Source organism: Podospora pseudopauciseta, chromosome 6 (assembly GCF_035222475.1).
Source record: "Podospora pseudopauciseta strain CBS 411.78 chromosome 6, whole genome shotgun sequence".
NCBI lineage: Eukaryota > Fungi > Ascomycota > Sordariomycetes > Sordariales > Podosporaceae > Podospora > Podospora pseudopauciseta.
In genome coordinates, this window is record NC_085895.1 from 4,134,286 (window position 1) to 4,146,661 (window position 12,376).

Below are 12,376 nucleotides of genomic sequence, written 5' to 3' on the forward strand. Positions count from 1 at the left end.
GCTTTGTGGACTCGCACTTAGTCTCGGACTCGAGCGGGTTGAGGGCCATCTATTGCTCCGGCGCCAGCAAGTTACATCGAGTTTAATTTTAATCGGGAGTTGAGTTGTACCATTCCGTGGTGATTCCGCTTCAGGACCCAATCTTTTGCCTAGGTTTCTCCATGTGGTCCTACTCTTTTCACGTGGTACAGCGGGGAAGTCCACGGGATTTAACGGCCATATGATGAGCGCCCCCGCCACAGGTATTCTCCAATCTTCATCCACCGTCACAAACCTACTCTACGCGCCATGTCCGTAACACATACCGTTCTCTTCCAGATCAAGGCCGATGCCGATGCTGATGATGTGAAGGCCGTGTGTACTAATTCCCTTGGCTTGAAAGCCCGTCTGTGCTAACCCTCAGTTGTCACATAGGCTTGCGATCGCTTCATTGCGCTCAAAGACAGCTGCCTCCACCCCACAAGCAATACACCCTATATCAAGACGATCAAAGGTGGTAAGGACAACTCACCAGAGGGGCTCCAGGTGTGTGATGAGCTGAGGTACCTTCCATCCTAAGATATCATGATCTTACTGACAGTCAAGCGAAAGAATGGCATCACCCACGGCTTCGTGGTTGAGTTCTCCTCGGCGGAGGACAGAGACTACTACGTCTCGACCGACCCTTCTCATCAGGATTTTTTGAAGAGCATCGGCGCTTTGGTAGAGAAGGTCATCGTGGTAGACTTTGTTGACGGTCTGTACTAGGTATCGACCTGTTGTGTCTTCTAGGTTGTCAGGCTTTTGGATGGCTTAGCTCCAAAAAGCTTGCGAGTAGAAATTTCACGGTGTAAACTTTTTCTGTGCAAAGCCTAAATCACCACATCATCCCTGTGATCATAGTCTTCCAAAGTACCACGGTGCGATATAAGCTTTGTATCCACTTACAGTACTGAGAGGCTTCATGATCTGTCACCACAGCATGCAGTCATAATGTCGTGGCTGAGATTTGTGCTAAATCTAAAATACCAGTTTGTTTTATCTGCCCTAAAATGCGAGCGTCTTCCAGTTGTCTTGATACGCCAGGTTCCAGTTACCTTACCTATCATTCTGCCCCAGATCATACTCACCTCTACACGTATCAACGAGCCCACGAGCACCAAGAGCCCACGAACCCACGCGCTCACGAGACCACAATCACCAATATGGCGCCCAACAGCCCAGACGAAGGGGATACCTCACGGTACCATACCCCACGGCCAGGCGCAGTCCGCACTCGCCGGCTCTCATGTTCGATCGAACGCGGACGTGACCCATATGGAAACATAGATGCCGAACCGGTTCGCAGGTCTCGCTCCGTGCCTGCATACCCGGATCGAGCCAGGCAAGCTCTCGACTGGGATACACTCCGCCATATAGTCACGTCATTGGCCCCCAACAACACTGCTGAGAACCAGACTAGTTCTGGAAGTCGGAGGCCGAGAAGAAGGAGAAACCGGCGCTGGGCAAAAAGGCGATGGGCAAATAGAATGAAAGCGGAGAGTCAGAACCAAGCTGTGGACGAGTCAGATGACGAGCCATATGTTAGAGGGGATAGTGGGAAAGAGGATCTTGAGAGAGAACATAAGGAACAGGATCAACAGAGGCCTCTTGGGGTGAATTACGATGGTTTGTGGAGGAACGCACTGTCTGCCGATCGTGTCAGGATGCGTGCTTGCTTTTGGTACGGCGGGCGGAGCGCGCATATCGAGCCATCCTTCAAGGTGGCTTCAGTGTGGACAATCACCTGAGCCAAGTCAAGCCGTGATACCCTCAAGTCAAGCCGACCCGGAAATCCTGAGCCAAGTCAAGCCCAGAGCCGGCTCAGTTCAGATCAGTTGATTGTCCACAATGGGTGGATTTGGACACGTTGCTAGAATACAGGTATTATAATGTCTTCAGCGCAGAGCGAGTGATGGGCTGAGATGAAAAGTATATACAGGGAAGAGAGAAGGCGAAAAGATGTCAAGTAGGTATGTACACGAAGATCTTACGAATGACCTTGACTTATCAAAAAAGCTGCTCCTGTTGCCATGATCATGTGGAATAGTGAGCGACATATCCCACCTCCATCATCGAGCCGTAACCGTCGGCCGTGTTTCCGTTGGGGTACCCTGGCTGTCTGACCGTTAGCGCTACTCTCCCTTATGCATTCCTTGAATACAAGACCTACCCAGTCACCTCCTACAGCCACGTTGAGAATGAAGAAGAGCGGTTTCTGGGCCAAGCTCGCCCACACACCAGCATCGTTGATCTGATCGCCCCTGACCTGGTGGAACTGCTGCCCGTTCATGTACCAAGTTATGTGCTCGCTTCTCCAGTCGGAAGAGGTCCTGTCAAAGATGACCCGCCACTTTTGCCAGCCTTGGTTGGGGATATTGATGGCCCCCCCTCGGCCGGTGGGCTCGTTGCAAGCGCCCCCTGGATAGACTAGGTAGGTACCGCATCTGTCAGCCACCTTCAACCATGCCTACCTGTGGTGCAGTAGGAATAATAACATACCATGACAGTGAACCGTCCCATACCCCGTCAACAACCCATTGACCGTCTCCATGATGTCCACCTCGCCACATGCCGGCCAGCCAGTCCCCGTCCGGATGCTTTGACCCAGCAGCCAAAACGCAGGCCAGATCCCCTGCTTCTGAGAGAGGTCATTCCCTCCAAATCTTATCTCGGCCTCTACCAACGTCCTTCTCCCTGCGCCCGGGGTGAAGGTGTACCTCGACTCTATTCTGCCAGATGTCCATTGAAGCTGGCTGTCGCGCCAGGGGACAATTTGAAGAGTTTGGCCACCAGAAAGCTGAATTTGCCTGGGGTCGGCGCGGTATGTCTGGAGCTCATTGTTGACGCCAATGTTTCGGTTGATGATGTCCCAGTTTGAAGAGGACGGGAGGGTGGCCGAGGAACCGGAAAAAGTGTCAGCCCAGAGGAGAGAGTAGCCCGCGTAAGAGGGAGGTTGATACGCAGATGCCAACAGGGGCAAGAGAGGAAGGGCAAGATAGGAAGAAAGATGCATGGTGAGAGAGCTCAACAAAAAAAAAAAAAGGAGTGATGAGAAGAATAAGTATGTACAAGCGGTCGCCAAGATGAAAAGCTCAAATGTTTGCAAAGGAGTGTCTCAAAATCCAAGGAATGTGAAGGTGTCTTGGAAAAGGAATGTGGTTGAAGACCTAGACCCTAGCCTCTCAAGACAGAAACACAGGAAGAGAGGCTCAACTTATATAAAGATTCCTGTCGGCCATCTAGAACCTGACATCTGGGTCTGGAGTAAATGAAGCGGTGCCATGAAGTGACCAGTTAGGAGCACGAGAGGGTGCACTGTGATAGCAACAAACCACATGGGATCCATGCTACCCCTGCTTCGACATGGCAAAGTCCACAAGGTCAGGTCAGGGCATCTTCCCAAGTGGTCACCTCCGGTGTATGCCACGTCGTCCCCACAGTGACTTCTTCAGAAAACATGCAACGGTGTAACATGAAACCCAGGACTTGCGGAGCTGTCTTGGTAGCAGGCGGTTCAGGCCGTTATGGCTCACTCGTCCACAACCTGGTACGGTAGTCGGCCTGGTCGAGGCCTGGAAAAGGATGGTAAGGGAATAATTGGGGCGTAAGGTTCATGCGGCCCATTCTGGGGTCTTAACGAGGTGATTGGGCATCCCTTGAGATCTTCCAGGGGTACATAGGCTCGGCACGCAAACTGTGCCTCCTATTAAGCACTCTGGCACATCTCCCGCTTCAAGACTCAGGATTTCTGGGGCTGCAAACCCGCTGAATGGCCACTGCTTAGTCTTGGAAGTGCTCCATGCGATTATTGGGCATCGGACAAAATCTGCAAACTGGCAGGCTTCGACCCCATACCTTATGACTGAGATCCTGTCATCAACGCTCAAGTGCTCAGATAGAGCCGGAGATAAAGCTGTCAGGGGGCCGACCGTTTCTGACAAAGGGCAGTCATCAAGCCAGTTGCATTGAAACGAGACCAAAGTACCGCTCGGCCGGGTCCCAAAAAGGACAATGGTGCCCGGGTTGATGACACATCTACCCCAGCTTTTGGGTTGCATTGGGGACATCTGCTGGCCGGTGCACACGGTAGTTGCGCCGAACTGCATCTTTGAGGAATTTTGCAGACCATAGACACTTGATCGCATGTGAAGCTAGTGTAACGTTGTCTCTGAACTGTTGTAAACGTTGCTTAAAGGGTTCAAACAAACTGTGCAGGTTTTCCTCTGAAAGATTTGACACTTCTGACTCTGGTGAGACTGAAGCCGCCAAGAGCAAGATGAAAACTCTTTTCTTCATGATTTCGAATTCTTTTGGCTGATTTGGTACCAGGGATGGTGGACAATGTGTCAAAACTGGACAGAGACAAGTGATGTGAGCAATGCCATTGGCCGGCGGGAAAACAGGGTAAATGGGCAAGGAACGCCAAAAAGGGGTGCACTTACGCCACTCACGCCTTTTTTTTTTCCTTGGGGTATAAGTGGGTCGGTTAACTGATATCCAGATGCTCAAGCCTCAGTCATTGTGGAAGAGAGGTTTCCACGCTTATCAGATGAATGGCTTTGAGGATCGAGTTTGGTTTTGGAGGCGCCAAAACTCTATCCCTAAGTGGATCTTTGCTGCCTGGCTCCATCATGACATGTATCTAAAGTTGGATTGCCAGACGGCAATTATGATTAAATCTAACTTTGCAAAGGACAAACCTTCGACCTGGCGTCTTCCTTTTCACGAATGGCTACAAAGAAGAGACACCAGTTAAAAACTGCGATTCTCTTATTAAAAATCCATCATAGGTAGGTAGCTTTGCCCCCTTCCGTCATGGTCTTCCTGTGTTGATAACAGGGAAAAAAAGGACAAAACTTTTGTCATACAACAACATACCTAAGCTAATGTACCTAGGTAAGATAGGTTACCCCTCCCTTTCCAGCTCCCCGGTTACATTACCCGCCGGCGCTAAGTTCCCCACTTCCGAGGTTCACCGGATGCCTTTCTTCTTCTCGTCATCCGACACATCATCCCACCAACCTCAGCACCCATTTCAACCTTCAGATCAGGCCCCCAAGAGCTTCAACATGACAGAGCCCAACCAAACCCGCTTCAACCAAGAAGCCGCAAACTGGGACTCCAACCCCTCGGTCGTCCTCGCCACTGAACTTGCCGTCGAATCGTACCTCCCTTTCTGCAGCGCCTCGTTTGATATCCTCGATTTGGGCTGCGGGACAGGCCTTTTGTCTCTCCTTCTCGCTCCTCATGTGAGATCGATCACAGCAGTTGATTCGGCCTCGGGAATGATCGATGTCCTCACAGCCAAGCTTTCTTCCTCTAGCTCTCACCAAAATGTCAAAAATGTTCTCGCTGTGTGCGCACTTTTGCAGGATCCGGATGATGCAAGGCTTCAAATCGACCCGTTGACAAAAGCCACCCTGGGATCTGAGACACGGGCGAGGACGTTTGACCTTGTGGTATCGCATCTGGTATTGCACCATATCCCGGATCTGGCGGCCGTTTTCAAGACGATTTACGGGTTGCTGAAACCGGGAGGCAAAGTTGCGGTGACTGATTTTGAGGACTTTGGGCCCGAGGCGAGGAAGTTTCATCCCGAGAGCAAGATGGATGGGGTGGAGAGGCATGGGATCAAAAGAGAAGATATTCAGAAGATCATTGAAGAGACTGGATTTGAGAGCGTGACGGTGGAAACAGCGTTCGAGTTGCCCAAGAGGGTGGAGAGCGAGCCTGGAAAGGGGGATATTGAGAGCGGGCCGACAAAGGTTTTCCCTTTTCTTATCTGCAGCGGCACGAAGCCATGATTTTCAGTGGACCATGAGAGGAAATGGACAGGCGAATGCTTTCACCATTGTTGGCAGTCCCGTCAGTGAGTGTGTAAACGACTATCCAAAGAGCACAACGACGCTGCTGGTGTGCTTCAAATCCAACCTGCTGCTTCATTCTCGTTGCCAGGTTCTCTTTCCTGCAGTTGATCTGACGGTTACCTAGAGAGGCAAGTGCTCCTAGAACTGGTTGGGAAGTGGCCGACATACTACCAGAAGGGGCGCCCCAGATGTCGACTCGTGCTTCGCCTCTGACCAGTCCCATTCCATCCCATCAGCTCCAGAACACATCATCTAATCCAACATTTGTCCACACCCCATCAACAGCATATACCCTCCCAGTCTCCCACGGAAGCCAGTCAACCTACAACCATGCCCACCGACCTGCGGGATGTTACGAAGCCTCCTGGCTGTTCAGGCGACCCCCCTGGACCATCGCCTTTTGTACCAGACACCAAAAAGATAACGCCAGTTCATGAGCCATATGTTCCAGGCGTCACATTCAGAAACCCATTCAACGAGGACCCTCAAACCAGAGCAAGGCGTGACGCACAGGATTTTATCGAGCACCAACGCAAAGATTGGGAAAACGCAACGAAAAGGGCAAAGCAAGAGTGGGACGCGCTCTTTGAGAAGCAACGGCCTGAACAGCCCGAACAGCCCGAACAGCCTGAACAGAGACGAACACGTCCATGTGACAGCGGTACCAACGACCGCATCAACTTCGACCGCCCCTCCCGCCGCGCCTCCTCCAGCAAGTCCAACAACCACAACATCCTCAAGCGCTTCTCCCCCGCCCCCTCGGGCAAATCCAAATCCTCCACCGCTCACACCAAAAGCTCCCGCAGCCAGAAGTTTAGAGATGGCACGAAAAGGATAGCCGAGAGCGTGAAATCCCAGTCCAAGTCTGTGCTTGGCAAAATAAAGAAATTCGGGTCCTGGTTCAAGAAGAGGCTGGGCAACAACAACAACAAGAAGAAGAAGAGGAAGCCGAGCAAGAAGAGGAAGCAAAAGACAGCTTGATGTTCAAGCTGGAGGGTGCAGCTGGAGAATCCGACGGATGCGGGGGTGGTTTGGCAAGAAGTAAACAATGACCTGGGTTGAACTCGCTCAAGGCTTACAGACACAGAGACTTGAGATTGGAATTGACACTCCTGTTCTGCTGCTGTCCTATGATGCGGCAGACAATTCGTATACAACAGCAAGCATGCAGTAAGAGGTAGATATTTGGTAAAGGCCGGATAGGGTACATTCAGGGGTAATAATACCATCGACAAGAACGCTCTCTATCTGATGTAATGTGCCTTGAAATAGGACGGCACTCTTTACCCGCAAACCGCCAGATTACACTCAACATTAAAGCTAGTCTACTACTACATCGAACTACAAAGATATATACCTGTGACTTGAAGCACCAAGAAAGATAATAAAAAACGCGAAGAGCATCATCCAGGAGCAAACTGGCGATCAACAAGGCTGACGATGCTGATGAAGATGATACAAGAATAAAAATACGTTCCTCCCTTGCAAAGAAGCCCTCTGCCTTTTCCAAAACACAGATGACACCCGGTATGCAAACTCTCTGAACCCTTATCCCAAATGCATGCATGTGTGTGTGTGTGTGTGTGCGTGTGTGTGTGTGTGTGCGTGTGTGTGTGTGTGTGCGTGTGTGTGTGTGTGTGTGCGTGTGTAGACAACTTCATCTTGCCTGTCCAATCGTCCCTCTTCTTCCCCTCCCCTCTTCTCTCCGCGTGGTCGCACCTGTGACTCTGCTCCACTCCTCCCACTCCTGGCTGATCTCCATCAGCACTCCGCCCATGACCTGGGCACTCGCCATCAAACCGTGGCCCTCGCCCTCGAGCACCCGCACCTCACACCGGCGCATGGTCTTGCCCAGCCATCTGACATTATCGACGGGCACGCGCGTGTCGCGGCTGCCGTGGTGGATAATCACCGGTCGGGTGATGTCGACGTACCGGAAGCCAATCGTGTGGCGCCGCTCGAGGCACACAAGCAGATCGACGGCGGGGTTGGCTCCGGTGGTGGCCAGCTGCCAGATGGAATGCGTCAGCCGGTTGTCGTACAGCTCCTGTCTTTCACGGTCAGCCAGCTGTGAGGTAGCAAGCGCCGCTGCCGCCGACAGGAGATCCTCCTTGTCCGAAGTCCGCCGGTTTCCTTGCTGTGTCGAGTTGGACCGATTGTGACGGTGACCCATGTTATCGCCGCCGCTAGGGTTCGTCCCCGTTGGTTTTACGTGGTCCATGTACTCGTCGGCCGCCGGAATCTGAGAGGCGCCCTTGGACCCGTCATCGTGCATGCGGTTCTCCTTATTGTCCGCACCATGTGACGAGCTTTTGGACTGCTCCTTGCTCTCCCTGGCCGCGTTATTCTTCCTCTCTCGCCGTGCTCGCTTTTGCTTCGGTAGAGAGCTAGTGATGCTGGAACTGGTGGCCGTCATGAAGCTGCTGTTGGCGGCCTTGAGAATAGGGGTAGGGAGGGCGCGCAATATCCGTTGGCTTGTGGGGATGGCATTTGTTGGTGGTAAAGGCGTCTGCGTGCTCGATCCTATGACATTCATTTGCGACGGTGGAATCCATGGCGCCAAGAGATGTATCCTGCCACGAATGTGTTGGGGCATACGAAGTGCCGTGGCCAGCGCGTAGATGGCTCCGGCTGAATGGGCTAGAATGGAGAACTTGGTGATTTTGAGCGATTGGCAGATAGCATAGACATCATCTGAACGCAGTTAGTATCAGCCTCAGCTAGACTAGAAAGTGATAGAAAATAACATACCGGGCCAGCCCAAAGGTGTTGCAGTCCCTTCAGCGTATGGCTCGCTGTCTCCCACGCCAGGGCGGTCTGGGGTGATCAGCCGGAGCTTGAGGGTCAATGCCAGCTCATCATAAAACGCCGTGATATATCTCGTCAGCCCCATGCCGACACAGCAAAACACAGCGCTTCCATTCGGGTCGCCAACCTCACTAAAGCTGATGACACGTCCCGTCTGTGGGTGCCGAATCTTTTGGCTCAGCCGAGGGCTACAAAGGTAGCTTTCCACCGCGTCGTCGATACTATCCGCGCTCGGTGGTCGCTCGTACCCAATGTGCGGGTGGTCACCTTTCGAATGGCTCGATGCACGATGATCTAAGGCCTTGTCGGGGGTCGGACCTGGGGCTCCAGAGAGTCTCTTGAGCCGAGTGCTGCTCCGCTTCGACTTAACAGCGACACCACCGCCCTCGCTTGCGTATCCACCAAAAGGATCAGGGGTGGTTCTGCCGGAGCGTCGTCGTTTCGCATCGGTGCTGGTCTCGCGGTCTCTGCGGCGTCCTTGAGCAATGGCCGGCGACGGTGCGCCGTCGTCGAGGGGCTCCAAATCAGGAAACATGCTGGCCATGGGTGTTACAGGAGGGGCGCTGTGTACTTCAGGTTGAAGCCTGTCCGAGCTGTACTGCGGGATGTCGGCCGAGAGTCTCAGAGGATCGAGCGGCTTCTGTCTGGAGTTTCGTGACGTTGTGTCGTCAAAAAAGGTACGGCCCTCGGAGCCTTGTTCTTCAAGCTCGGGGATAGTCCCGCTTTCACGCTTTGAGTTCCGCGAGGCACGGGTAGAGGAGCGCTTAGCACCACTTCCCGTCTTCCTCAGGGATGAGTCTCTGGTAGGGATGGCCCTTGGACTGGAAAGCGTGCTGCTCAGACCGTCTCTGCCAAGGTCGAGGTTCGTTTCCTCGTTGATTATGGACTCGGCCGAAAGTGGATCCAGTCGCGGTGTTGTGCTTCCACTCGGGGGGTTATATCCTGGAGTGCCGTAGCTGGTTCTCTTCTTGTCGGCTTCCTTTTCTCGCAGGATTTCCTTGCTGCTCATATACTTGAGGCTGCGTTGACTTCGTCCGTTCTTCCAGCCCCAGCTTTCAAAGGACCGCTGCTTTCTGAGTCCGTGTCCTTCGGGGCCCGGTGAGACGGGCTCGTTCCTGGTTTCGACACTGAGTTTCCCGAAGCTGTTGCCGATGCTCTCTGCTCCTCCCGATGTCAATGATCCCTTGCTTGACGGCCGAGACAAGGCACTGCTGCTCCCTCGTGACAGGAGGCCCTTTAATCCGCCAGAACTCTCCCTCGGGCCGGCGCTCTTCGGAGACTTGGGTGCTGTGAGTACAGACAGGCCACTTGGGGGCTTAGAGGTCCGGATCACCGGAGGGCTCGCAGCAAGTTCATCTAACGGCACATCCTCCTCTCTGAGATCTCCCAAGGACGGTTTGGAAAAGGCGCCGTAGTCGACGCCAAACGAACCACCGCCGGCGGCCTGTGTGGGCGACCCGGGAAAGGAGATGCTGATGGGGCTTCCTGGTCCGATGGGCGCGAGGTAGGACGGGCTGTCAAAGTGGTTGCTGAGCGGCCTCGATATGGCCGACAGGGATGTGATGAGGGACGATATTACTTCGGGTGACGCAGGCGTGGGTGGGGCGGCGATGGTGTGTTCAGAGTCTCGTCCTCTTTCTTTGGGTTTGGGGTAACGGTTGGCGTAAACCTGTCGGTCTCGGTCGGTCCAGTCGGCAAAGATGTCGGGCTCTCGATCGCGCCTCGAGTCGAGGATAGGAGGAGGGTCGAGGGCGAGACGGCGGGAGTCAGAATGACGAGGACGGTCTCGCTCGCGGGACTTGCGGGGAATTGCAGGCGGTGGTGGTACGACGGACGACAACTCCAGGTGGTGGTGGTCCATGGTGGCGGAGGCAGAGGGCGGCGGGCGCGGCACGGGACGAGGGGCTAGGTATTAACGTTCGGGGCCAACCTGGTTGACGGGCAGGCTAATGTGTTGAGACGCTCTCCTGCAGGACGAAGCGATCGCCGGTCGAAACGGAAAACGTCACGGTACCGGGAAACTCCCCTCTGGCCAACGGTGGCTTGCAGACTAGAGGAGGTCCTTGGTCAAAGCCCACACGCGCTAGACAAGCAGCATCGTTGGAGGAAAAGAGGGAGAGGAGCAGCGACGAGAGTCGCCAAGCGGGGATGGCGCAGGACAGTCAGGGACAATTGCTGCAGCACAACGAGACCTGTGTGGTTGCGACGACTGGAATTGACTTTTTCGATTTGATGAACCCCCCAAAAAAATAACAGCCGGGCCGTGCGCTTCGAGGGTCAGCTGGACAAATAAGAGTATCTTACGAGGACATAACAGATGGGTAATGTTAGTATTTGCCTGCTGGAAACCCCCAGGCAGCTAACTCCAGCATGATGGAGAGAGAGAGAAAAAAAAAAGAAATACTTTATTACTTCTGCAGGAATAAGGAATCACAGTACGGTGTCACGGTGCTCTGGCCTCTCGCGCGCCTTGTGGTCTTGTGGTCCCCGGGCCCCTGAATTGGCCGGTCCATCCAATTGGGACCCTGAAAGCAGCTGTGGGAGCACGGGCCATCTGCAATCTGCATGCACCTGCCCCTCCCTTCCCCACGCGTGCATTTCAAGTGCCCCGTCTCCCCTGATTGACCCCGAGAGGGAGCTCAACAAGAGAGTGAATGCTACCGTGCAGAGGAAGCGAGGACGATCTGATGGAATAGACAAGGTCAAGACGTTGCATTCTGAACTTGTTCTATCTCAAAGACCCACGTACTGGACCTCGGCAGCATCTTATAATGGAGGATTGCCTCTTCTAGAAGTCGAAGAGCGGGCCGTCCCTTTGCAGCTGATGAAGCTCGTCGTCCTTCAGTTGACTCCCCATCAACGCGAGACAAGTGACACAGCCCGTTTTCGCTGTAGGGTTGCTTTTCTGTGGTGATCAATCATCACCGCATGGACCGTTCCCGACCATACAATCATGCTGGTAGAGTGTCGATCGAAGCCATTAAGATAAAATCATCACATGCTGCGGCTAGCCATCATAGTCTTGAAGTACCATGAGCACTTCAACCATCAAATACGGCGCGGTTAGTTTAGTGGTTAGAATCCTCGCTTCCCATCTCATGTGGACAAGCGAGGGACCCGGGTTCGAATCCCGGATCGCGCAATTGCGCCGTTTCTTTTGCATTTTTGGCTCTGCTCTTGACTCTCAGCTTAAGACCTGTTTCCATTTTTGACCTCCAATACGGAGTATCGTCCACATCCAAAGATAAAGCAAAAAGATCAAACAAGTGTGAAATACTCAATTTCTCTTCGAAACAGCACTGATCTCAATTGCGGCGGTGTTTTGATTGCAAGACTGCCAGGCCATGGCACAGGGGGGGCTCTTATCAGTCTTTTGGAAATGAAGGATTCCAATGATTATAGGGGCACAGGGGCTCCTCCGATTCTGCCTCTGTAGACCGCTCTCTGTACAGAAAGCTCAACTGACGTCATTAGCCCTATTAAAGGAACAGGGATGCTGACGACGAGTTGGGACTGCGTGCCAAGGAAGAGACAACAGTGCCTCGTGCTTCACTGGCCACAACTTCTTCTGAGAAAAGCAGAGCCAGATATGCTTTCACATATTCTTTGAATTGACTCACCCCTTTTACCTCACTTGAACACGGCTTACAAGCTCAGTTGCTCTGCCGACACAAAGAACC

The 12,376-nt window shown here is 53.2% G+C and overlaps 5 protein-coding genes and 1 non-coding gene across 6 annotated transcripts; 4 read left to right on the forward strand and 2 right to left on the reverse strand.

Annotated features, from left to right (window-relative positions):
* Window positions 1-288: 288 nt before the first annotated feature.
* QC763_610530 (uncharacterized protein) lies at window positions 289-955 on the forward strand (the record flags this gene model as incomplete). The annotated part of the gene is made up of 3 exons (XM_062914876.1): window positions 289-354; window positions 415-525; window positions 592-955. The coding sequence occupies 3 exons, from the start codon at window positions 289-291 to the stop codon at window positions 745-747; spliced, it is 333 nt and encodes a 110-aa protein (XP_062763645.1). The 3' UTR covers window positions 748-955.
* A 935-nt stretch (window positions 956-1,890) lies between these two features.
* On the reverse strand, window positions 1,891-4,034 carry QC763_610540 (uncharacterized protein). Its single transcript, XM_062914877.1, has 3 exons — window positions 2,521-4,034; window positions 2,192-2,448; window positions 1,891-2,136 (listed from the first exon to the last, which is right to left on the reverse strand). The coding sequence occupies exons 1-3, from the start codon at window positions 3,032-3,034 to the stop codon at window positions 2,056-2,058; spliced, it is 852 nt and encodes a 283-aa protein (XP_062763646.1). The 5' UTR covers window positions 3,035-4,034; the 3' UTR covers window positions 1,891-2,055.
* Window positions 4,035-5,090: 1,056 nt separating this feature from the next.
* Window positions 5,091-5,825, forward strand: QC763_610550 (uncharacterized protein; the record flags this gene model as incomplete). The annotated part of the gene is made up of 1 exon (XM_062914878.1): window positions 5,091-5,825. The coding sequence occupies one exon, from the start codon at window positions 5,091-5,093 to the stop codon at window positions 5,823-5,825; it is 735 nt and encodes a 244-aa protein (XP_062763647.1).
* Window positions 5,826-6,218: 393 nt separating this feature from the next.
* QC763_610560 (uncharacterized protein) lies at window positions 6,219-6,869 on the forward strand (the record flags this gene model as incomplete). The annotated part of the gene is made up of 1 exon (XM_062914879.1): window positions 6,219-6,869. The coding sequence occupies one exon, from the start codon at window positions 6,219-6,221 to the stop codon at window positions 6,867-6,869; it is 651 nt and encodes a 216-aa protein (XP_062763648.1).
* A 676-nt stretch (window positions 6,870-7,545) lies between these two features.
* QC763_610570 (uncharacterized protein) lies at window positions 7,546-10,557 on the reverse strand (the record flags this gene model as incomplete). Its single annotated transcript, XM_062914880.1, has 2 exons — window positions 7,546-8,582; window positions 8,640-10,557. The coding sequence occupies 2 exons, from the start codon at window positions 10,555-10,557 to the stop codon at window positions 7,546-7,548; spliced, it is 2,955 nt and encodes a 984-aa protein (XP_062763649.1).
* Window positions 10,558-11,753: 1,196 nt separating this feature from the next.
* Window positions 11,754-11,838, forward strand: QC763_0101080. Its single transcript has one exon. It is a non-coding gene; the product is annotated as a tRNA-Gly (tRNA).
* Window positions 11,839-12,376: the final 538 nt, after the last annotated feature.